Source organism: Nelumbo lutea, chromosome 1, assembly GCF_056320005.1.
Source record: "Nelumbo lutea isolate HS-2025 chromosome 1, American lotus-T2T, whole genome shotgun sequence".
In the NCBI taxonomy this organism is placed as follows: Eukaryota; Viridiplantae; Streptophyta; class Magnoliopsida; order Proteales; family Nelumbonaceae; genus Nelumbo; species Nelumbo lutea.
The window spans coordinates 656,769-684,103 of NC_142684.1; the positions used below are offsets into that span (position 1 = coordinate 656,769).

General features: G+C 38.5%; 1 protein-coding gene across 1 annotated transcript in view; it reads right to left on the minus strand.

The window, feature by feature from the left end:
* LOC148873142 (aspartic proteinase 36-like) overlaps window positions 1-27,335 on the minus strand; it is a 41,654-nt gene that overhangs the window by 2,222 nt on the left and 12,097 nt on the right. Inside the window, exons 5-8 of the mRNA XM_088963522.1 lie at window positions 25,806-25,965; window positions 25,658-25,731; window positions 16,734-16,824; window positions 11,627-11,702 (exon numbers count right to left, since the gene is read on the minus strand). Coding sequence (XP_088819648.1) covers window positions 11,627-11,702; window positions 16,734-16,824; window positions 25,658-25,731; window positions 25,806-25,965 — 401 coding nt within the window. The remainder of the gene's footprint in view (window positions 1-11,626; window positions 11,703-16,733; window positions 16,825-25,657; window positions 25,732-25,805; window positions 25,966-27,335) is intronic.

The window sequence follows — 27,335 nt, forward strand, 5'->3', positions numbered from 1 at the left end:
TCTCCCTCAGAAACAGTCCTTTGCGGCAGTCCTCTCTAAAATGTCGCCTCTTGAATCTCCCTCTCTAGAAGTGCCTGTTGGTTCTTCGACGCTGAAGCAAGGAGAGCCGGCTGTACCTTTCCCAGAAGAGATCCTTCAGCACTCCCGTAGCTTGTTCAAATGGGCGTTGATCGGAAGATGTATGCATGGACGTCCAGCCTTACCAACTCTTAAAAACTTCATCTGCAAATCGTTTTTGCTGAAGAATGAAATCTGGGTCACTGCCCTGGGTTCGAAACATATCCTTATCAGATTTGCGGCTGAAGAAGATTATCTGAAGATGTGGTTGAGAGAAGCCTTTGGAATCAAATCTTTCACTTTCGCCTTTTCAAATGGATGCCTAATTTTGAGCCCAGCTGGGAGCCAAGTGTTGTGCCGGTAATTTCCCTTACCTTCCTGTGAATTTTTACATCGAGGGATGCTTCGATCCATTGCTCAAACAATCGGTCCAATTTTAAAGTTTGACCCAGCCACTATCACCCTCTCTAGGACGATGGCGACTAGGGTTTGTGTCAAGTTAGACCTTCAGAAGTCTCAACCTAAGAGAGTTTGGATCGGCTCTGGATGTGAGGGTTTTCGGCAGCCGGTTGAATATGAAAATCATCAGTCCTACTGCGATTCTTGTTTTAAAATCGGGCATTCATCTTCTGAATAACACAATAAAAAGAACAAAAAGACTGATGCTCCATTGCCTCCCAAAAGATCTGATGCTCAAAAAGCTGACAATACCCAAGATTGGGTTCCTGTGCATGATCCGAAAAAAGGCAAAGGCCCTAGTACAGATACGACAACTGTTGTGGGTGTTCCGCTGATGATTGAAGAACAGGTGATACCCTCTGACACCAAGCAAGAGACTGACAGTCACGGTTACAGAGAATGTTGACACAACTGGTCCCCCGAATTCAGATGAACTCTATCTACTTTTACCGACCCCTAAACTGGGTATTTCGGCTGAAGATTGCATGCTTCTTGGCACAAAGAATCACAGTTTTTTTGTTTGTTCAGAACATAAGGCTATCTTCAGAGAAGTCATAGTTAATAAGTTACGTGATTTCCAAGTTTCCATTACTCCTCGGATTTAGGCTTTAATCAACACAACTGTGGCTGAAGGTCACAATGAGAACTCTGAGATCTCAAATTGCATTTGACAGCCACTCTTTCTGAAGGTGAGGTTGAAAGAACCAAACGGGGAAAAAAGAAAAAGTCTAGTACCCCATGCTCGAGGATTGGGTAATGAACCCGCTGTTCGGAGATTTGAGAAATTAAAAAATTTACATCTTGGGATTTTCTCTGTTTCTGAACCCAAAATTACCATGGCGGATCTTTCCCGCATTGCGGTGAGATTAAATTTGAACTCCATGATAACAAATGATATTTAAATCCTCGGCTAGTTATCTTTTGGCGTACTTGTTATTACTTTGTTATTGATAAAACCAAGTATGCTATATCTTGTTTGGTTGAGGTTCCGGGGGTTTCTCCTTTTGTGTTGATTTCTATACATGCTAAGTGTAGTATCTCTGAAAGGAAAATCATGTGGGCTACGGTTGGTTCCTTTGTGATCTCTTTACATCTACCTTGTTTTAATGCGGTTACTGACCCTTCGAGAACTTGGGGGGCCTACCTCCTAATCCTACTGCGATGAGGGATTTCCAGGATTTTATATTTTCTGCTGGCCTCCGTGATTTGGGTTTCTCTGGCTATAAGTTCACGTGTTGTAACAACCAGGAGGGGAATAGCTGTGTTTGGGCTCGTTTGCATAGGGTTATCTGTAATGCTGACTGGTTTACAGATCAATCCACTACCCCGGTAACCCATTTGAATAGGCAGTATTCAGATCATGCACCTTTCCTGGTAAATTTATTTCATGAGCATCGCATTGGCCCTTCTCTCTTTGTTTTTCAACATATGTGGATTAATCATCCTATTTTTACTGATACTATTGCTGCTAGTTGGATGGAATTTGCTCATGCCTCCCCTCCACAGATGTTGCTTTTCAAGCTGCGTCGCTTATGTGGCGTACTTCGGGTTTGGAATAAGGTAGACTTTCGTAATCTTTTTCAAAATATTTGGACAGCCGAGGATGAGGTTCTAAGTTTTGAACATCTTCACACCCAACTTAGGGATTCTGCTTCTTTAAATCAACTAAGAGATGCCAAAAGATCTCTCCATCACTGGCTTCTTCAGGAAGAAATTTTCTGGAGAGAGAAACCCCGGATTTCTTGGTTGGAGGCGAGTGATGGAAATACAAAATTCTTTCATGCCTCTGTTAAAGAAAATCGGCTGGCTTAAAAAATCCAGAGTGTTACTCTAGATGATGGAATGGTTCTCAGTGATCCTCAAGACATTCTTCGGGAAGCTATTAGATATTACAGTGATATTCTCACTTCGAAAGATTGTTTTCTACATGAGTTATTACTAGAGCTGATACCAAACTGTATTATCCATGGGGAGAACATAGCCTTGTTGACAATCCCAGATCCAAAAGAAATTTGGCTAGCTGTTTTCTCTCTCTCTAAAGATAGCTCTCTGGGTCCTGATGGCTTCACAGGGCGTTTCTTTACTAGCTGTTGGAATATTATTCAGCATGATGTAGTAGGCGTGGTTCAGCACATTTTCAGAGGTGGCGAGCTTCCCAAGAGTTTCACCTCATCCTACATCTCACTTATCCCAAAATGTAAGAACCCTCCCCCCTTTTCAGGTTTTAGGCCTATTAGTGTTTGCAATTTTTCTTACAAGATAATTAATAAGATCTTAGTGGATAGATTTGCTGCCATTCTCCCTAAGTTAACATCTCCACAGCAGGTAGCTGTTGTTAAAAACAGGAATATTTTGGATAATAATGACCTTGTCCAAGAGTTGTTTTAGGAAATTGGTAGGCCTATTAATGTGGTTTTAATTGACATGCTGAAGGCTTATGACTGGATGGAGTGGTCTTTCTTATTTGTTGTCCTCTCTATGTTCAGTTTTTCCGATGAGTGGATCTCTTTGATGAGGAAGGTTGTCTGTAATTGCTAGTTTAATATTAAACTTGATGGTTGTACGCATGGCTTCTTCAAATCCTCGAGAGGCCTATGGCAGGGTGATCCTCTTTCACCGTACTTGTTCATTATTGCAGAAGAGGCTCTTAGTAGAGGGCTGGATAGGGTCTTTCATGAGAACCCTTCCATTCTATACAAAACTCCTAGAGGTTGTCCTGTTTTCCACTACCTTTATGCTGATTACACTATTATCTTTGTGAATGGTTCTCGATCCTCTTTGAAAAAGGTCATCGATTTTCTTGCATATTATGAGGAAGCTTCCGAGCAGAGGATCAATAGAAGAAAGAGTTCTTTCTATTCCTCTAACAAGTTGTTGGCGCCAGAATTACTAACACCAAGAATACTGTTGGCTTTGACAAACAGTCTCAACCGTGTAAGTATCTGGAAGTTCCCATCCGTAGAGGAAAGGCTGGTAGTTATATGTTTGATGAGCTGATTTCGAAGATTACAGCAAGATTTGAATCGTGGAAGAGTAAATTTCTCTCTACAGGAGGCAGACTTATTCTTTTAAAGCATGTCCTCTCTTCAATTCCCTTGCATCTCTTAATGTCCTTTGATCTTCCGAAAAGCACCAGAGTTCAGCTTTTTAAGCACTTTCTTTGGTCAAATTCAGGTGAAGGTCAACACAACTGGGTTTCTTGGAATAAGGTTTGTTGTACAAATTCAGGTGAAGGTCAGCACTTTCTTTGGTCAAATTCCAGCTAAAATCCTTATGGAGAGCTTTGTATGGTGGAAATCTGTGGTTGACTTCTTCTACACTAAGTTTCTTTCAGCTATGAAGAAGGGAACTATGTTCCATGGTTCTTCTACATGGAAGAAAAATTACAGCTACTTATCCATCATGTTCGAGCACTTTTCTTGGCATATAAGGGAAGATAAGGTAAATTTTTGGTATGAGAATTGGTTTTTTTCTTACCCTCTCATTAGCACTCTTCCTCATCCAGATCAAGTAGATGTTCCTATTGACATTGTTGATATACTTGATACTGGTGGCATTTGGCATTGGGACTGATTATCTATCTCCCTGGACCCGGATTTATGCAAAAAGATTGAGGATTGCAATATATACATTTCTATGGGTCCTGATGTGAAAATCTGGAAGCCAAATCTGTTAGACAGTGTATGCCCTTAGCTCCAATCAGAATGATATACATTATGACATTTAATGTAAATGAATAAAGTACATATTTGATTCATGTTATTATGGTGTGTTTCTGTGTAATACCTTTAAACTTGACACATATGAAACTCGTGCTAGTTTAGAATCTTCGCAGTCATTGGATAGATCTAGGGAGATTTATCCTGCCAAGGCTGACACTGATGTGTTGCCAAGTTGGTTGGGGTGGCTTGTCTCAGCTGCCAAGGTGAGACCTGAGGTACATGCAGTGTGGGTTTTCTTGAAACCCTGAACCAGACCAAAATTCCAATATTGCCCTAAACCTTAAAGAAAGATGGGCAAAACTGAAATGTTACACTTGACCCCTAGACTCGATTATGATACTGTGCTAGATGTCGGATTGGGTTGTCTTTGATATGTCAATCAATAAGATCATTAGAAGGGGTCAAAACCTTGGTATGTTGGGACAGTCCAAGAATTCATCCGAGTGGGTGATCATAGTGACAGAATTAGCCCCTTTGTCAGACAAAGTGAATGATCGGAGATGTACTCTCTAAAGAAAACCAAAACTACCGACAGTCAATTTTAATAGTTGAAATTTGTTTTGCAAAATATATACATAGAGATATACGTATATATTATGGTTTCAAAATGTTTACAAAATGTTTTAATTCTCGGGATCCATGTGAGTAGAGAGTGCAGCATTGTACTTTGCAGCCGAGGGAGAGGTCCTCCCTTGTCGGATAGTGTTTGATCATTATGGATTGAGATGTTAAGTGTAAGACCATTGAGGGTAATACCTGATGGATTAATCTTGCATCTGCTCACAGTCCTTAGGTTTTTATAAGGTGTCTTGACCCAATGACCATTTAGTGTAAATGTTGGGCCCATTAAGAGCCCATGGTGATGGACTCAAGGGTTCACTCTCTCCTACAGTGAATTCGGCCAAGCCTTAAAATAGATGTTGGGGCTGAACCCATGTAGTTGATGTGTAAATCAATCTTTGGGTCTCATGCCATACAAGGATATCATCCAACTAGGCAACAGTTTGGAGTGTAAGTGAGCAGATGGACTTAATGGGCTTAAAGCCCAATTTGAACTGACTTAATGAGATTAATTAAAAAGATGATGGTTCTGGGATTTAGATCAGTAGATAGGATAAGGGATTATCCATATCCACTCAGAGAGTCCATATCCAAATAAAGATTTGGATCAAGAAACTCCTAATTACATTAGGAGGGCTGATCTTTATCTGCAGATAAGATAAGAGATTATCCTTATCTCTTAAAGAGAGTCTAGATCCAAATACAAGATTTAGATTAGGAAACTCCTAATGGGATTAGGAGAACATCTTTAAGGCTATAAATAGGAGAGCAGAGCGAACCCTCAGTACCTCAACAAAAATCATCTGAGTGATTGGTGATTTCCAGAGAAAGACAACACAGTTTGACTGCACTGTCTCTTTCTCTCTTGCTCTTGCCGCCATACCAGTTCGATCTCCACCTGTGGGAGCGATCAAGAAGAGTTCTTGATATTACCTTTTGGTAGAAAATGTAATCTAAAGTCATGCTCACTACCCCTCCATCAAATTCTTGCTGAAGAATTCAATTCTTGCTGAAGAACCATCCTGTTGATTATGCTTCGGTGGAAGTAGTCTTTGGATCTTTCCTTGGGCGTGAACACCTTCATTGGAAGTTATTACTACTTCGTATCAGGCATATCCCTTCACTCTCTTTTGGTCTCAGATATGGTCTGATTTGGTTTCAAGATTGATCCTTGAAAATACAATTTTCTAAAATAGGGAATGTGATTCCCACATAGGAGAAATTTTTTGAAACTGCGCAAATGGGTACAAGGCGTTCTACCCGATTTGTGCAGATTAGCGTTTTCTGGGAAATTTGTTCCTAGATTTTGGGCGATTGATCTGAAATTAAATATTTATAGATATGAATTATATTTAGAATTGTTCTACATATTTTTCTTGATTTTTGGGTTGTTCGTATGGTGGAGACCGAAATCTTTAATGGTGCAAGAAATTCGCGCACTTGCTGTTCTTTTTCATTCTTGGTCTGTAATTATTTTTTTTTTAGACAAAATGTATAAGAATTCAGTTTTGATATAATATTAATAAAAAATTGGTTTTCTATTTTATTCCATAAATAGTTGAAGCAGAAAGTGCAAGGAGAATTTCGTAGATTAGGGTTCAACCATTTGCGATTTGCAGTTTTGGAAAGTGCATGTTGTGATCTAACTTTTGTTTTGCAGGGTAGCAGTCCTACGAACAACCCTCCTACTGATTCTTGAATGTCTTGTATCAGTAATTTAATTTCAGATCATGTTCTTGAATTACATCTTGAATTAAAACTCAAACCCTAGACCCATTCAAACCAGATTGGATCAAACTGGTTGGACTGAATCTGTGGTTCGATGGGGGTTGTTCTCAGCCCTAATTTCACTCATGGGTTCAGGAGTTTATGGCTAATTGCAATATGCAATTCAGCCCATATTTGTAAAACCCAGTTTTAATATGTTAAAACTACTTTAGCCCATTTCCGCATAAAAGCTATATTGGCCGAATTGCTATTTACAATTCAACCCATATACCTGGATAATATTAATTAGTAATATTATGAAAATTTATGGGCTTTAATCATGGGTTTTATAGTTATTTAATTGATTGGATCAATTATGTTTTTCCTGCATGTGATGTATGGATGTGTGATGTGCAACGTTCATGGGCCATAAGTAGACCTGTTCATGGCCCAGGTCAGGCTCGGGCCGGGCTTTTACTCTTCATTAACAGAAATATGTTAGGCCCGAGCCCGAGCCCGGCCCTAATAAAAAGCCCGAAGCCCGACCTAATAAAAAAATTAGAATTTTCCCTATTCAATAATCAATATAAATCAGAATTTATTTACATTAAAATGTATATAAATTAAAATTTTATTTATATTAAAAAAAGAATATAAAGAAGGGAAAGAGGATGTGGAGAAGAAGAATTCGGTTGGAAAAAGAAGGGAAGGAGGTGAAAAAAAGAGGGGTATTCAACTAGGGTATTTAGGTTTAGTTATATGTCGGGCCGGGCTATTTTGGCAAATCCCGAACCTGGCTCGAATTTATTGCGAGTCGGGCTTTTTGGCCCGAGGTTAAGTCCGCGGGCCTATATACCTGTTCAAGCCCATCAGGGGGCCGGGCCGGCCCGTCGGTCCACCCGACCCATGAACAGGTCTAGCCATAAGTACTTAGCCCATGCTGATTCTATAGTGGCTCTTGCGCACACCATGGCTGAATGCACATCATTGCCATGGTGTCCTAAAGATCAGTGGATGATCTCCCTTTGTGGCGGGCCCCACACCAGCTTCCTCCCCAAGAGGAACTGTGTGGAACACTAGTCGTTTAGGGCCCATCTAAATCTGGCTTTATGAAAGTCAGTTGGAGTCACTTTGGTTTGACCTAAATTAAACTATGGCGTAATATTTCGTTCTCTCCACTAAAACATGAGTGCATGTGATAGGGAGATTCATATGATGAACTCTCTAAAGGCCTTCCATCATTAACATGAAGATGGGTCATTCAGCAATGAGGAAACACACCATAAAATTGGACTATCCATTTGATGTTGGATCTGTTGAATTGTTTCATAAGATGATAGGGGTGTCATAGACCGATGTGGGAGGGGCCTATCCTAAAATAGAATACTCTCTCATGGTACCTTGGCGTTCACGAATATGATGGGTGAACACTCACTGGACAGAAAGGTTTAACCTAAAATGGCAATGAACCTTGTCTAACAGAGGCCAAAGGAAAAGCTCATAAGATGAGTGGATATGATCCTTCATAGAAAGGTGGTGGGATTATGCAGCTGAAACAGTTGGCTCCATGCACCCTATGTGATTTCCCACATTTATAGAGACAATTCGTAGTCTCCGTCATTGAGATGGGAGGGAAATCTCAGAGATGAATAAATGGAAATGGAACATAGATTAAAAGCCATATCTATGTAAATAACATGAATCAAATAAGCCTGTGGACTAATATTTGCTTTGCCCTTTATCAGAAATGGCAAACGGACAATTCGCTAAATTGTTGGACGACAACAAGCTTAAGGGCCCCAATTACGCTAATTGGTATTGTAACCTTATACTGGTCCTAACGTCCGAGAAATTGGACAAGGTAGCTAAAAACCATGCCCCGGAATGTCTGGGTGATAGGGCTTCTAAGGCCCATAGGAGAGACTATCAAGAATGGAAAGAGAAAAATTCAATTGCCCGGTACTACATCATAGCCTCCTTAGAACCAGAAAGTTCATGACCATTGTTTTAAGATGATGTGATACATCAATGAATTTGAGGCTCTTGGATCCGGGCTTGATCATGTCACCAAGGTTGATGCCATCCTAAATTCTTTGCCTCCTTCCTTCAATCAGTTCATCATGAACTATAACATGAATAAACTAAATGTTAGCATCTAGGAACTCAACAATATGCTACAAAGGGTCGAGGAACTGATAAAGAAGGATGAGCCCATTGCCATGCTTGTTGAATCTGGCAAATCGGGCAAGAAGAAGAGAATGGCAAAGAAGAAGCCTCAAAAGAGAGTTAGCAAGACCAAAAGGCAGAGGAAGGACAAAGCATTAGATGTTTGTCACTTCTGCAAGCAGGCCAGCCACTAGAAGAGGAATTGTCATCAATATCTGGAGACCAAGAAACAAGGTAATTTCGAATCCTTTGTCATAGAAACCAATTTGTTAGTAACTTCTGCCTCCTGGTGTATTGACTTTGAGGCTTCAAGTCATGCATGTAACTCACTGCAGGGGTTCAAGACAAGCAGAAGATTGAGTGACGGAGAGGTGACTATTTACTTGGGGACTTCTACAAGTGTTGCAGTTGTAGCCATAGGGATTGTAGAATTGTATTTCAGAGAATGATTAATTACATTAAAAGATTGTCTTTATGTACCCACTTTGAGAAGAAATTTGATTTCTATTTCAAAACATTGCGAATGGATATTCTGTTCTCTTTAGTAATACGATTACTATCAAAAGAAATAACAAATTCCTCGCATACGGAGAACTTGAGAAAGGTCTCTATGTTCTCCATCCTTCTCTGGAAACAAACATAACTGAAACTACATCGGATAATAACCCCAAGAAAAGAACCCGTGATACAGTGAATCCCACGTGCCTGTGGCATTACCGACTTAGCCATATTAACATAGATTGTATCACAATGTTGGTAAAGGATGGTCTTTTGGATTTTCTAACTATAAAAGATCTTCCAACATGTGAACCTTGCCTTCAGGGTAAGATGACGAAACGACCATTTAACGGTAAGTCTGAAAAATTGACAAGCACACTTAACCTTATACATATTGATGTATGTGGTCCCATGAATGTTAGGACACGTAACCAGCATGTTTACTTCATAACATTTACCGATGATTACTCACGGTATGGTTATGTGTACCTAATGAGACATAAGTCTGAATATTTTGAAAAATTCAAAGAATTCAGACAAGAGGTCGAGAAACAGTTAGGGAGAAATTAAGATCCTTCGATCAGATCGAGGTGGCGAGTATCTCTCTGACGAATTTAGGGACTACTAAAAGGTCAATGGGATAGTATCACAACTAGCTCCTCCTGCTACACCACAGCTAAATGGTGTGTCAGAGAGGAACCGGACTTTATTGGATATGGTCCGATCACTTCTCGTACACTCAGAATTAACCACATCCTTTTGGGATTATGCATTAGAAACTGCGATCTACGTGCTGAACCAGGTTCCAATCAAATCAGTTCCGAAGACTCCCTATGAGCTTTGGACCGATAAGAAACCAAGTGTAAGACACTTGAAGATTTGGGGTTGTCCGACACATGTTAAAAGTATTTGGGAGCCGAATCCTAGCAGTGTGTTCACTTGTAAAAGTACTTGGGAGGTGATCAGTGACTGGCACACCAAGGTATCATGGAGTAAGAAGGTTTGGGGTAAACACATTCCCACCAAAATTTCTTTTCATGGCTGGAAAGTTCTAGTTGGGAAACTGTTGACAGTTGACAATCTAAAGGACCTTGGGATCCCCCTAGCATCGGCTTGTAATTGTTGTAAAGAGAGGAAAACAGAGACAGTTGATCACATCCTTAGCTATGGTGTTCTTGCGACTAAAGTCTAGAAGCATTTCAGTAGACAACTTGATGTTTCTTATATTCACTTTCAGACGATTCGGAATCGACTTTTGTTCTGTTTTACTCATGCTGAAGGGCCCAAATTGCCAGTCAAGGAAATTATCAATACTTGTGCCTTACTTATTACTTGGGAAGTCAGAGAGATGTGGGACTAAAAGGGATGGGCATGGAGGAATATTATCATGCAGCCATGGACTGGGAAACAACACCTTGGCTAGATCTATATAGTTCTAGTATATGGAGAGGCATTATGGTAGAGATTTGTTCCTTAGAGGCATAATTCTTTAAGGTCGGTAATGCTAAAAGGGTGCTATCCTAGAAAGATACTTGGTGTGGTACAAGACCTTTGACGGGCACTTTCTTGGTGCTGTATCAGATTACTCTCAAAAAGGAGGCATTGGTTCGGGATTGATGAAATTTTAACATAAAAAATCAAGCAAAATTAGGTGTTTGAGAGTGATAAGAAAATATTACTCTTTCAATATGGCCACCATGACTAGAAGGACAATGAATCAAATCGTTTGGCTGAAATCATCTGATAGTACTTGGCTAAAATCCCATGACAAGGTTCCCATGGAATTTGTTAACCACTTTATAAGCTTGCATCTAAATATGGTTAATTCTCTTTTTGACCTGGCGATAACAAATGAAGCTTTCTGAGGGCAGCCTCCACCCCTCCCAAGATCCAAGATAGCTGAGACCAACATTGGGTAGTAGCCTTTTTGATAACAAATGGAGAAATGAAAATCTCCTCCATATCCTTTTTTTTTATGAATGAATATAAATCTCCTCCATATCCTTGATATGACAGAAGTTTTTGATGTTGTGAAAAGTCTAGACAGAAGACCACCAATTGCAATTTGTTATCTCCAATAGGTAATAAAATGAGAGAGAGAAACTAAAATGGTTTTGGCACATGCATAGAAGACCACCAATTGCACTAGTTAGAAGAAGTGATTTGTTACACATTGAAGGGGCTAGAAGGGCTGGGGGTAGACCCAAAAGAACATGGGCAGATGTAGTAAAAAATGATTTAAGCACTAATAATTTAACAGTGGATATGGCATTGAATAGAATGGATTGGAAAAACAGGATTTATGTATTCGACCACATATAGCTGGGATAAGGCATGAATGGTGATGATATACCTTTCCAATATTATAGAAATTTCAGAATTAGAACACTAAGAAGTTGCTCAAGAAAATGTGAACTTCAAATAAGTATTGGGGTATATGAATTTTATGCATTTACCTCCCAAAAGGGTCATGTCCTTTCCATCCTTTGATTGTAAACCACTATTTTGCCAGCCAACACACCATGCGTCTTCCTATAAAGATGCAAAAACAAAAGAACTAAATAAACTACAAAAAAAACATATATCAAGATTACAAATAAATTAAGCCAATATTGAGGAAGATCACAAAGAATATCATATTTCTTGCATTATTTATGATTTAATTGAATAAAATTTTCCTTTGCTCATAAAAAAATCATGTTTTGCATTGTTATGAATAACTCTTAAACCTCGATGTGTGGAACTCAAGTATGAACAACTAAAACACAAATATCTCTATGAAGAGGATTGAAAAAAAATACAACTCATTCAATCTTGGGAAATAGTGTCAAAATCAAATTGAATCTTAAAATCCTAATGAGTTAGATTGGATCATAAATTATAAGATTCAATTCGAAATATTAAAGATATTGCCTTTGGAAATTGCAGAAAAAATCATAGGAAACTTTAAAAATGGAATAATCAATCTAATAAGTTGTATATTTAACTAAAAATGAAGTAATGAACATTTCCAATCCACATACCCATTCTGAGTTAGTAAATTAAAGTAATCTCGGTTTCTCATTCATAATAGTTAACAATAATAAATTCTTAACCATAGTCTAGTGTAGATTAAGAAAGTAGAGATAATACTTTAAGGAGACAAGAAGACTGTTTGGGAGAGAATCTTAATGGGCCTTGTGGCACTGACTCTTAATTCATTAAGGTAAAATAAATAGAGATAAAAGGGCATAAATGCCCCTCCCTGCATCAAGGTTTAAAATATCAACATGCACAATACAAAAACAATTGCAAATCGTTCATGTTGAATGGTTTATACTCCCTTTTCTTAACATTTTCAGCTTGATATTTACAGATCAAGCTGGACTTTGTTGGCAATTATGTAAATAGCAACCTTATTATCACGATAAAGTAACAGACATGTTCTCTGCCTCAGTATTAGATCTAGAAATAAATGATTTCTTGCTTCTTGCTCCTCCAATTTTAGACTGGAAGGTAAAGAGAAAATATGCTGATTGAAGATGCCTCTCTATTAATTAAAACAATCCCCAAAAGCTTGATTTGACATATTTAAAAAGGTGGTTCAACAAGTGGGTTTTAAGTAGTGTTAGGTTGATCAAACATTGTTTTTTAAGAGACATCATGACTATATTGCAGCCTTGATAGTCTACATGGATGGTATTGCTATGATAGACAATTGGAACCAAGATTGTTAGATTGAAGTTTTGGCCTCACAGTTTGAAGTCAAAGAATTGGATACTATTAAATACTTTACATTGAAGTGGCCAGATCACACAAGGGAATCTTTATCTCATAGAAGACATATGTAGTGCACCTTCTCAAGGATACAAGAAAGTTAGGATCCAAACAATAAACTTAGGGAAGACAAATGATGGTTTAATACAGTTCCAATGGCTGGTTAGACTTGGGAGGTTGTTGCACTTATCCATGATGTGACCTAACATTGCATGTGTAGTAGGAGCATGTAGTTAACACATGCATTCACCTAAAGCCTCAAACCTTCCAGCAGTAGAATGGGTATTGACTATTATGATACTTTACAAAGTGTCCTGGAAAGTGACTTCTCTTTGCTAAACATGGCCATGTTGGAATAGAGGCATTACTAATGTAGATAGGGTTGGATCAGTTGATAATAGAGGTCTAGTACTAGTTATTACACATTTTTAGGTGGTAATTTGGACAATTGCAAACCAAGAGAGAAAAATAGGGTTTATAAGAGAGAAGAAGAAGAGATGAGTCGAGAGGTGTGTGATAGTTACTATTCACACCCTTAAAATATCTTTATATTTTGAAAGGAGAAAATTACAAGGAAGTCCCTACTTGGGCACCCAAATACAAAAAGAGTACAAGGGAAGAGAAAAAGTCCAAAAACACCCTTGTCTAAGCATTCTCAACACTCCCCCTCAAACTGAGCATATATGTCAATCATGCCCAGCTTGTCAAGGTTCTTAGCAAACTTTAGATGGTGAATACCTTTAGTGAGACAATCAGCTAATTGGTCTTCCAACCTTACAAAAGGAAGGCAAATCTCTCCGCTAGCAACTTTTTCTAATAAAGTGTCTATCCACCTCAATATGCTTTGTACGATCATGTTGGACAGGATTGTGGGCAATATTTATGGCTGCTTGATTGTCACAATATAGTCTCATTGGGACATCTGTTTGGATGCCCATCTCAGTCAATAAAATCTTCAACAAGAGTAGTTCAGACACTATTAGCAATTGCCCTGTACTCTACCTCAGCACTAGAACGAGCAACAACAGATTAATTCTTACTTCTCCATGAAACCACATTGCCTCTAACTAAGGCACAATAACCAAATGAAGATCTTCTATCATCAATAAACCCTGCCCAATCAGCATTTGTATAAGCCTCAATCTTTAGATGACCGTGATTGGAATGCAACATTACCAGGGCATCCTTTCAGATAGGTTAAAATTTTGTTAATTGCCTGCGCATGAGATGTCTTGGGTTTATGCATATATTAGCTAACCACTCCAGTAGAATAGGATATGTCAGGTTTAGTCAGGATATCTCAGAAGGCGGCCCACCAATCTCTGATACATCTCCCTATCTTGAAGAACTTATTCAGTGGAACTCAACTTGTAGTTATGATCAATTGGAGTTTCTATAGGCTTACACCCTAATTTCCCAACTTCATGAAGCAAATTAAGTACATACTTCCTTTGTGACAGAAAAAATTCCCTCACTGGATCTTGCAACTTCAATGCCAAGAAAGCATCAGAGATCACAAGGTCCTTAATTTCAAATACGAAAGCAAGGAAGGACTTTAAACTGAGAGATACTTGTGATTATCATCACCCGTCACAACAATGTCATCAACATATACTATCAACATTGTTACTCTACCATCAATTCTTCTAATGAATTAAGGTATGGTCAGCTTGAGATTGAGCAAACCCAATCTTTAAGATAGTATTTTTGAACCTGTTAAACCAAGTTCTTAGGGACTGTTTGAGCCCATACAAGGACTTTCTCAAGCGGCAGAATTTTCCATCACTATTAGGAAAGCTCACCCCAGGTGGTAAAAGCCTATATACACTTCCTCTTATAAATCCCCATTAAAGAAGGCATTCTTTATATCCATTTGATATAAAGGCCAAGAGTAATGGGCAGCAAGAGACATGACCACACAAATAGAGTTCATTTTAGCAATTGGAGCAAAGGTTTCTAGATAATCAATGCCATAAGTTTGAGTGTATCCTTTTGCTACAAGTTGAGCTTTGTACCTCTCAGTTGAGCCATTTGCCTTGTGCTTAACAGTGTAAACCCACTTGCACCTAGTGTTTTACAAGCGCAAAGTGCAAAAAAGGCGCAAGGGCCATTTTGCGCCTAAGGAGCAAGGCGAGGCACACGCCTTTCTGAGGCAAGGCGCACAATTTAAAAAGAAAAAGTTAAAAATTCAAAAAAAATGCAAAAAATTCAAAATAAAATAAAATAAAATAAAAAACATAATATTAATAAAAATGTAAACTTAAGTTTTAAAATAAATGTTTTAAAAAACCTATTATCTAAAATTAAAATACATAAATATAATATGTAAAGCATATTCAAATGAGAATTTAAAAATGAAATCAAACATTAAAAGCATTTTCAAGCATATAAAACCCACAATCTCTTTTTTTTCTCAATTGCATCAAGTAGCTAATGTGACATATTACATTCCTAATTCTACGAGCCACCTTTTTGCCATACCCCTACAGGACAAATATTTCTTGAACATAATATATTATGTAGTTTTAATGAATAAAGTCTACAGGACAACTTTGCAACATATTACTTGGTTTCATTTGATGGTTTGGAACAAGATAATAATGTAGAAGAGTGCATGTCAGCTTCTTTTATCATCTCACAAAATATCATTATAAATTTCTGCATATTTCATAAAGTTTCATCCATCTCTAAATTTTTACTTATTTTCATATTATACTTCCAACATTCCTTATATTTCAATGACTGACATTTCCACCAATATTCAACATTTTAAACCTTACATGTGGGAACTTGCCCAAAGATACATGTATATGCATATATGTAAATTCAATCTTCTCTAATAATTCTCTTTCTCCAAAAGTTTGTTTTTCTATCTAGCATAGAAACTATTTCTGCTACCATATTTGTCTGGTTTTCTTCTAATTTCTTATTGCTGAAATATTAATTCAGAAACTTCATTATACAGCCTAGCCAGCTAGATTTCATCCTTCATCTTAATTCCCATAGATATTTCCTATAAATTACCACAATAAATCTACATGAAGTTTCTGATAATTTTGACGTACTTCTTATGTTAAACCTTAGTATATTTTGATCATCAACAATACAATCAAATAGTTTACCCTCATCAAAAAATATGTATTCAAGTGTCCTTGTGAGTTGTATATTGATTTACCATATTTTTCAGTTTATAAATTGGTCTTCCATCATATTCCTGCTTACAAGAGGAAATTGATGAGTGTTTGACTCTATTGCAAATCTTTGAGATGCAATATGCTGTGCTTGGATTAAAGAATAATGAACATGAGTGGATGTAGGATTCCAATGAATGTTGTGCTTGTGCACTAACTCATTCTATGAATGTTATGAGGAGTCACCTTATTTTGGAAGGTGACTAAAGGCATTTCCCTATACCCTTCAGGATTAGGAAGCATTTAGGCTTTTCTCATCTCACCTAGGGTGTAGCCTTTTATGTGGTTAGTTGGTTGGGATGTAATTCTCATCTTTGTTGTCTCATCTCCCAGAATGTATGTCTATTTTTCTTCCTCATTGAAGCATAAGGGTGTATTGCATGGAAAATAATATGAAGGTACCAGCTGGCTCAGTTGGAAAGGTCTCTATCTGGTTGTAGCAGAGACTAGGGATCAAATCCCACCTTCACCAGCGCTAAGGGGGTTATGGCTTTGGGTAATGGGCTACTCCCAAAGCCCCATGAAGAAAAAAGAAACATGGAAATTAATACACCTAACAAATATACAACAGAACAAATAAAACACACCGAAAAGCATTATAACCAAGTTTACTTACACGGATTTGGAACAGATAGTCATGAGGGTAAACCACCAGTGGAAGTGAGTTTTCAAAACGAAGAGTAACAACTGGAAATCCATCATCCACACTGCAGTAAACAAGAGAAAAATGAAATTTCAATAGGACAGGTGTAATCTTCAATGATCCATTAAAAAGCAAAGAAAGTCCACTGAAATCATTGCAACAAATTATCCAATGAAATAATCAGGACTATAATGTGGATAAGAAAAGAGAAATCACATATACAAGTTAATATAGACTGCAAATGTGCGATGAAAAGAATGATATAGAACATTCAGTTTACAAACTTTATTTTGGAAAATATAGAAAATGCTAAATAGCCCAAAATAGAAGTTGCAGCCTTTGTTTTACAGAGAAAGAGTACAACCTTGACCATTTAGTGTGCCCCTTTTTTTGTGACTACATGCCAACACTCCATTGATTGGAAGCAAACTTAAGATAACTCATCATCATCATCAATTCTTTTGCTATTTGCCTTAATTTATATTAATATATCATCAACCAATTATGTGCCTTCAAATTGCTTAAAGCAACTTGCATCATCATCATCAATTCATCATCCAAGCCTTATCCCGACTATATGGGGTCGGCTACATGAATTTTGTTTCATAAATCCATTCTATTTAAAGCCATATTCAATGTTAAATTATTAGTGCTTAAATCATTTCTTACTACTTCTACCCATGCCCTTTTTGATGGTCATATGCACGTGGTTGTTGTTGGTGGTTGCACGTGCATATGACCAAGAATGGTCATAGGATCAAGAATAGTCACGTGCATAGAAGACCACCAACGTGCTTAAATCATTTCTTACTACTAACGCTTTGTTGGGCGCGTTAATGCGTTGGTTGCGAGATCCGTGCGGGGGTTACGATCTACCCGAGTAACTCTGAGGCGTGCGATGTGGTAGGCCATTCTAACGATCGAGATATCAGTGCTCTAGGGATCTCGGCTTGGTAGCGTACTACCGGAAATGGTTAGCGGGCTCTTCCTCGCAGTTCGCCTTGGATTCCTACAGCTCGGCCAGTTCTTAGGACAGATCGTCGTAATCTTACGGGGTCTACTAGTTCGGCCTTGTCGAGGTGGAGGTCAGCTCGGGCGAGGTGCTCCAAGCTAACTTGCCGAGTTGGTTTGCTTACTCAGCATCGAGGTGTCATCCGAAGGCCACGTGTCACTATATGATTGGGAGGACCAAATTGCCCCTCATCAAAAGTGTTTATCAACTTAAATGTGTTTTGTCCTATCATGCTTAAGTAGATTATGGGAAATATTTATTGCAGCTTGGTTGTCACAATATAACATCATTTGCCCTTCCATATCTATCCCAATCTCACTCAGCAAAGATCTAATCCAAAGTAATTCTGAGACACCATGAGCCATAAATCTATATTCAAATTCTACACTTAACCTTGCCACTATTGACTATTTTTTACTTTTCCACAACCATATTTCCCTCCACAAAGGTACACACCCCTGATGTAGATCTCCTATCATCTAGGCAACCTGCCTAGTCTGCATCTGTATATGACTCCAGTTTCAAATTTCCATGATTTGTGAATAAACTTCCTCTGCTAGGATTTTTCTTTAGGCATGCAAGTATCCTATCAATGGCTTCCCAATGCTAAACCCGAGCAGCATGCATATACCGACTCACAACACTCAGTGCATAGGAAATGTCTGGGCATATACCGACTTTGAGCATTAATGTTGTTGTTTAGATCAATAGCAATATCAGTTGGTTTAACTCCTAGCTTCCCATTTTCCTACAATACCTCCAATACATACTTCCTCGGAGAGATGAATATCCCATGCTTGGATCTTGCAACCTCAATCCCCAGGAAATATTTTAGTTCACCTAGATCCTTAATCTTAAATTCTTGCTTAGTGATATCTTGAGTGTATCATCTCCCTCATATCATTCCCTGTAACAACTATATCATCGACATACACAATCAGTATTATCACAAGTGATTCTTTCCTCTTCACAAAGAAGTGTGATCTAATTGGGTCTGTGTGTATCCAAACGGATCAATGGCCCCTAAATCAATCAAACCATGCCCTAGGTGACTGTTCCAAACCATATAAAAACTTCCTCAGCCTGCAAGCTTTTCCCTCACCAACATTCTCATAGAAACCAGCTGGAATGTCCATATATACCTCCTCCTGCAAATCACCATTAAGGAATACATTTTTAACATCAAGCTAGAAGATAGGCCATGAGTAAATAGTTGCTAGAGACAAGAAGATCCAAACTGAACTCATCTTAGCTACCGGTGCAAAGGTCTCCATATAATCTATACCATAGGTCTGTGTATACCCTTTTGCAACCAACATTGCCTTTTCCTCTCTATGCTGGCATTGACCCTATACTTCACAATGAACAACCCATCTACGCCCAACTATTTCCTTTTATGCAAGAAGATCAACCATCTCCACTCAGGCTTGGAGAGAACCTCCACTCGGGCTTGGAGAGAGCCTGAGTTTCTTCTATCATGGTTGTTCTCCACTCAGGCTTGGAGAGAGCCTCACTAACATTCTTGGATATAGACATAGAATCTAATGAAGAAAGGAAAGCACGGTAGGAAGGTGATAGGGCATTGTAGGAGAGATGGTGTGAAATGCAATGGGTTGTACTCTTTCCCTTATAAAGTGTAATGGGAAGATCAAGATCAGTTGCAACATCAGTGTTAGGTACAAAAACATCATCAATTGAATTAGAGGTAATAACAGGCTCAAGGGAAATACCTAGAACTATGTCAACCAAACATGGAACCTTGGATGAACCAACGAAGAGTGGTGTAGGTTCTTCTACTGGAGCATATATGGAGTCAACCCTCTTGCACTAGCACTGAAAGAATTGTGAGGCAGGTCATAGTGGATCAGGCAGTGGGACTAGAGGAGCAACATGTGGAACTGATAGTGGAGCTAATGGACCAGATGAAGGGACATGAAGAGGAACAAGTTGTGAGTTCTCCCCAAAACCCTCCCCCTGAGGAGAACCACCAGAGAAAAATAATGTAGACTCAAAAAAGGTAACATCTATAGTGACAAACCTGCTCCTCAACACTAGATCATAACAACAATACCCCTTCTGGTTTTGAGCATACCCAAGAAAAACACATTTCTTAGCCTTAGGATCCAATTTCCTATGATGAAGACCAAGAATGCAAACAAACCAAATACACCCTGAAACTCTCAAAGGTTTATTAAATATCTCCCCATTTGGAAATAAAAGACTGAATGGCACCTTAAACCTCAGGATATGTAAAGGTACAAGGTTGATCAAGTACACAACTGTGAGAATTGCATATCCCCAAAACCGAACAAAAACTGAAGAACCCACCATAAGACTTTTGCCACCTCCACAATGTGTATTTTTCTTCTTTTCTACCCCATTCTATTGTGGTGTATAAGCACAACTACTCTAATGAATCACCCGATGCTCCAAAAAATATGTGGCCAAATCCTTCTCAAAATATTCTCTGGCACTGTTTGATTTGAAAATCTTAGTCCTCACTCCAAACTATGTGAGAACCATCTGGTAGAATTCTCGCACCAAAATAGGGACCTCATCATGTGATCTCATCAAATATATCCAAGAATACTAAGTGAAATCATCCACAAACAAAAGAAAATACCGATGACCACCCATTAAAGAAATATGATAAGGTCCCCATACAACAGTGTGAACAATATCAAAAAGCAAAACTCCTTTTATTACTTGGTTTAAAAGAATGTCTACAATGCTTTCCCAACTGGAAATTTTCACACTCCTGACTAGATAACTCAACAAACTTAAACAATTTTGGAAATAAACATCTTAATGAATTGAAAGAAAGATGACCTAATTGTTGGAAAACGTGGGGTTACTGGTGCAGATCTATATTTGGTAGTTGTGTAAAAATAGAATTGTATATATTCCTAGGATTGTGGAAGGATTGATTTAGAAAGTTTTTCTTTCTATTCTTGTACTTTCTATTTTTTTCTTCTTGCTATTTATTGCAGTAGCTTACTGTATAAATATGCCAATTGGCAATAGAATTAAACACATCAGTATTCTACCATTCCAACACATGGTATCAAAGCTCTAGGTTTGTCAACCTTGAGATTTTTTTCAGCCTTCATTGCCAGTTTTTCGTGTCTTTCGCTTCTGGCCTTCAGTGTTGATCTGCAATCAGAAGTGTTCCTTTATTCTCCTTTATTCTCCTTTATTCCAGCCAATTCTTCCCTCCTTTATTCTCCTTTCCTTATAGGCCTTATTTTTCCTCCATTAACAATGTCCGACATGACTGCAACAAGTGCTCCCGTCCAAACCGGTGAAGGAGCAACAAATTCTCATCCTCACACTGGTGATTTGCAGAATATTCAGACAACATATAGACTGAATGGCCAAAACTACTTGAAGTGGTCACAACTACTGCATACCTATTTCAAGGGAAAAGGAAAAATTAGTCACCTTCTTGCAACAGGGCCAAAGTTGGGCAAGCCCAATTTTGATGCTTGGGATGAAGAGGACTCCATGATTATGGAGTTCAATGACACCCGAGATCAGTGATACTTGTATGTTTCTTCCCTCTGCAAAGGCTATTTGGGGTGTTGTCCGACAAACCTATTCCAAAGACCATGACGCTGCTCGTGTCTATGAGGTCAAAGTGAAGACAGTGGCGGCCAAACAAGGGAGCAGAAGTGTTACAGAGTATGCAAATCTGCTACAAAATTTATGGCATGAGCTTGATCATTATCGGGTTCTTGAGACAAAGTGCCCTAATGATGCTGTGATCTTGAAGAATTTTATTGAAAGAGATAGGGTGTAAGATTTTTTGGTCGGACTGAATGCTGAATTTGATCAGGTCCGAATACAAATTCTTGGCAAAGAATAAGTGCCTCCATTGAATGAAGTCATAGCCCTTGTCAGAGCTGAGGAAAGCCGCCGTGGAATCATGCTTGAGCCTAAAGATCCCGAAGGCTCAGCCATGGTGGCAAGGGGAGGAAGTTACAGTGGTTAAAAGGGTGAGAACAATCATAACTTGGCTCGTGACACAACTACCTGTGACTCTAACGATAACCTCTGGTGCACCTATTGCAAGAAGCCCAGACACACAAAAGATCGTTGCTGGAAACTTCAGGGGAAACCTCCCACATCCAACAAGGAATGGGGAAATCGAGGAGTTTCAAAAGGAGTTCAACAGGCCCATAATGTCTCCACAACCCCGCATCAAGAACACTCAAGTTAGGGACCATTTAATGATGAAGAAATTGAAAGGCTAAGGAGCTTCCTGAAATCCTTGAAACCAGGAAGTGGTTCTACCTCTCTTGCTCTCTCAGGCGAGTCTTTATCTCTAGGATTACATGCCTCGGCTAGTGTTTTTCCATGGATTCTTGATTCTGGAGCTACTGACCACATGACACCCTCTTCACTACATTTTCTCACCTATACACCCTGTCCTAGTAATAGAAAATTTTCTGTTGCTGATGGTTCTTTCACCACAGTGGCAGGGATTGGGAATATTCAAATTACTCCATCCCTATTGCTTAAAAATGTGCTTCATGCTCCTAAGTTATCCACTAGCCTTATCTCTATACATAAACTCACCCAAGATGTGAACTGCAATGTTGTGTTCTTTCCTTCTTACTGTGTATTTTAGGACCAGGTTTCGGGGAAGAAGATTGGACTTGCTAAGGAAAGGGATGGACTCTACTACCTTGAAGCAACCAGCAAACCATCTCACACTGTTATGCATGTCACACACGAGTCATTCTTATCTACCTCCAATAAAGATTTAATTTGGCGTCATCACTTCCGTTTCGGTCATCCTTCATTTCCTGATTTAAAAACAATGCTTCCTTCCTTGTTTAAAGGAATTGATGTTGAAACCTTTCATTGTGATGTTTGTGAACTTGCTAAGCACAAAAGGGTTTCTTTCCCAATCAGCAATAAAAGATTTTCAACTCCTTTTTTATTTGATTCATTCGGATATATGGGGCCCTTCTCAAATTCCCAACATTACTGGTTCTAGATGGTTTGTCACCTTTATTGACGATTGCACTAGGGTCACATGGATCTTTCTTCTCAAGTCTAAATCTGATGTGGGTACCATTCTTTCCAACTTTCATAACATGGTGCAGACTTAGTTTGGTGTGAGAATTAAAAGGTTTCGATCTGATAATGCTACAGATTATTTTAATCAAAATTTGTCCCCATTTTTTCAGAACGAAGGCATTGTGAAATGAATCTTCCTGTGTTAACACTCCCCAACAGAATGGGATAACTGAGAGGAAAAATGGCCATCTTCTGCAAACCACCCGAGCCTTTCTCTTTCAAAACCAGGTGCCAAAACAATATTGGGGGGAAGCTGTCCTTACTGTTGCATACACCATAAATAGACTACCATCTAAAGTTCCTGACAACCGAAGCCCAATACAAGTCCTTTCTCAATTCTACCCCGATATTCAAACCTCAAATAATCTCACACCAAGAATTTTTGGCTGCACTGCCTTTATTCATGTCCATAATAAGGGAAAATTGGATCCACGAGCAATTAAGTGTGTCTTCTTGGGATATTCCCCAACTCAGAAAGGTTATAAATGTTATCATCCAGCCACCAGAAAATTCTACACCTCAATTGATGTCACATTTGAAGAGGGACAATCCTTTTTCACTCAACCTTATCTTCAAGGGGAGAACTCATTAATGGAAGATAAGGCCTTAGATGTATTACCTTCCTCACAGTCATCCAACCGTCAAGAATCACATCCCTCTGAGTCACAATCCTCTGAGCCACACATTCCCGAGTCTCAACAAGAGTCAAACAACCCGACCATTGAACCAAATTCAAACACTGTTAACCCCACCAATGATGTGCATGATGATGTGAGATATATGCAGGTTCACTCTAGGAGAAGAAATCCAGATCCTCAACTTGTGCAAGTCTAAGATTCAACTCCTAATCATGGAACTGAGGGATATGCAGAACCTGAACCTGCACCTTCACAGTCTGAGTATGACCTACCTATTGCACTAAGAAAAGAAACCAGAGAATGTACCGAACGCCCATTGTACCCTTTAGCCAAATCTGTGTCGTTCCAAAGATTCTCTAAATCCCATAAAAGTTTTCTAGCCAGCCTTAACACCATTCCAATTCCTAATACTCTAGCCGAGGCACTTTCTATTAAGGAGTGGAGAAAAGCCATGAGAGTGGAAATGGAGGCACTAGAAAAGAACAACACATGGGAAGTTGTGGATCTACCAAGAAACAAGAAAACTGTAGGTTGTAAATGGGTGTTCACAATTAAGTACAAATCTGATGGGTCGTTAGAAAGGTACAAAGCACGACTGGTAGCCAAGGGATATACACAGACTTATGGGGTAGATTATCAGGAAACTTTTGCCCCAGTAGCTAAAATGAATACAGTAAGGGTGTTGCTGTCTTTGGTTGCTAACTATAATTGGGATTTGCAACAGTTTGATGTAAAGAATGCATTTCTCCATGACGATCTAGAAGAGGTGATATACATGGACATTCCACCGGGTTTTGGAGAAGGCATTAAGGGGAACAAAATTTGTAGGTTGAAGAAAGCACTATACGGCCTCAAACAATCTCCAAGAGCATGGTTCGGAAGGTTTACAAAGGTGATGCTTAGTACAAGTTACAAGCAAAGTCAAGGTGACCACACATTGTTTATCAAACACACAGCCTCAGGGGGAGTTACTGCACTATTAGTCTATGTGGACGATATAATCGTTACTGGGAATGATAAAAAGGAGAAAGAAGCATTGAAAAACTGTCTTGCCAGAGAATTTGAGATAAAAGACTTGGAGAGACTAAAGTATTTTCTCAGAATTGAAGTTGCACATTCTAAACAAGGCAGCCTATGAAACTATATTGTGACAACAAGTCAGCCATTAATATTGCTCACAATCCTGTTCAACATGACAGGACGAAGCACATCGAAATTGACCGACACTTTATAAAAGGGAAACTGGACAGTAAGAGGGGTTGAGGTTCAAACCCTTTTTCTATGGATCGCGTGATCCTTGTACCTGAGAATGGAACATCTGTAGGTCACAGATGACCTGCTTTTGTCCTTTTTTTGGTGTGACGACACTGTCTATGGTTTCTCCTGGTAGTTGGTGAGTTTAGATGATCTGGAAGAGTGGTGGACTGTGACCGTTAAGTCTGTACAGAACTGAAATCAACCTGATTTTTTTTTTTTTTGGAAAATTGGAGCTGGTCTGTGTTCAGATTGTGTCCAGACTGGAGCGTGTGCATGTGGGCTGCATCTCTAGTGTGTTTCTAGAACTGTTTTGGTCAAGGGATCTTAGGGTGTATGTTGAAGTTGAATACTGAACTGAATCATGTCCTCTGAAAATTCTGCAACTTTTGGGGATTTTGGAAGTCAAAACAAAATGAATGGGGGCTGGATATGAATTTCCCTATGGTTGTAATTCCCTTTGATGGACTAAATAACCTTGAATGGTCTAGGGGAATTAAACTTTACATTGAAGCCGCCCGAACTGATTCTCCCTCCAAACCTTTTTTTCTTCTCTTCTCCCTTCTCTCTTCTCTCTCTCCTCTCTTCTTCCCTATTTCTTCTATTTTTCTCTGTTAATATTTCCCGTTCAGAATAACAAAGTAAAACATTTAAAAGCTTGACTGTTCTAATTCATAGCATCCAAGAAATGTATGCAGTCATAAAATGTGTGCATTCTGGGTTTCAAAGAAAAAAGGAAAAAAAAAAGCAGTAGATGCAAATGTTCTTCCTTTTTAAATTGTCTTACACGTTAATATATTAAAAAAATTCATTTAATTCTATAGCTTAAAAACAATATTCCATCCATTTTCTATAAAGAAATTACACAAATTCACAATAAAGCAATTTGATAGGCTGAAATACCATACCTTCCTATGTACTGAAAACATTGAAACTGATCTTCAACAATATGAGTTTGCAGATTGGGCTGTTGAGACATTACCTAATAAAAAATTGAATTACATGTAGTGAGAAATTTTACATATTACTGCAAAAGTCTCAAAGAACATTTAATACCTGACTCATCAATGCGGAGTAAACCGTATCTGGAAGATAAGCCAAAGTTGTCCCACTATCAATTATCGTCCCTGCCTCCTCGGAATTAAATACATCTGTTGGGAGTTGTAGAACAGCACCACCAACCTCAATTGCCTTCAGATTGACATTATAATGTGGCCTAAAATAATACAAACCTATAAATGAATGGAACTTAATAAACCAGGATGTAACCTGATTGAGATAAAGAAGAAACTAAGTCCATGAGGAGAACATGTTGGTGTAGAAGGCAAAACAGGTAAAATCATGAATCTTAACCAAGGTTTAAAATGTTGGTGTTGGTGGGCATGTTGGTCACCCAAATATAGGAAACATGTCAAAAATGTTGGAAATATCATATGGAAATATTTGTGAAAATTAAAGATATGGCGGAAACATTGTAAAATAATGCAAAGATATAGAATGATATTTTATGAAATGATAAAAGAAGTATAGGCACACCTTTTAAATTATTATGTTGTTTCAGATCATTAAACAAAGCTAAGAAACTAAGGTTATAGACAAAATAATACGTTCTGAAATTGTCCTATAAACCTTAAGATTCAAAACTACATAATAGTAAGAGTTTAAGAAAAATTTAAACCCATAGAAAATGCAAATGGTTATAATAGATCAACCAAATAATCTATTATACAAACAGAAACTAATATCTAACTTCATGTTTGAAATGAAATATCGAGCTGGCTCAAAGTGGTAATCGTGTACATTAGGCAGGCAATAACATTACCACTCCACACATCTACAATATTGTCACCAACTTATGTTATAATACTTCACTGGAGAATATGTTGATTCTAGTTGTTAGAGTAGGGGTATTTCTGTCTTTATACTTATATTGAGGTTGTTGATCTGTAGTATTATGTTAGAACTAGTGCCTCTTACTTAAATAAGGGCACTTGTGCCTTTTCCATTATATTAATAATATAAAAACATGTCTGGCCGAATGGTAGGGTTATGTTTTTCCCTAATTCGAACCAGACCTTTTCTCCTCCTTTCTCTCTCTCTCTCTTTCTTCCTTCTTTCTTTCTCTTTCTTCTTGACTGCTAACAGACAAACAGAATTCAAAGGCAGGCCAAATTATAACATGGTATCAGAGCTAAGCAAATCAGATCTGCCTAGATTTCTGTTCTCTACGCACTCAATCTAGGGTTTTCCCTTGAATTCTCTGCCATCGATTGGAGATCAGGGAAATGGCTAAAAATGAGTGATCACCCTCTTCCCTTGGGGGTTTCTATGCCTCCAGTTGTGTGTTGTGTGGTCGGTTGCTGTGGTTTCTAAGCCCTCCCCTAATCAATGTAGGGCTGATTCGTGTGGTGTAGTGAGTGTCTTGTGTTGACAGATTTTCTTCTCGTGTGGTTGTCCTTCCGGTGATGAGGTAAGAGATTTCTATGCATATTTTCTGTTATGAATCAAATAGGAAGTATGTTTCAGATCGTATGGTGGAATTTCAGACTGTAGTATGCTAGGGTTTATGCTGTTTTTTGTGTGATT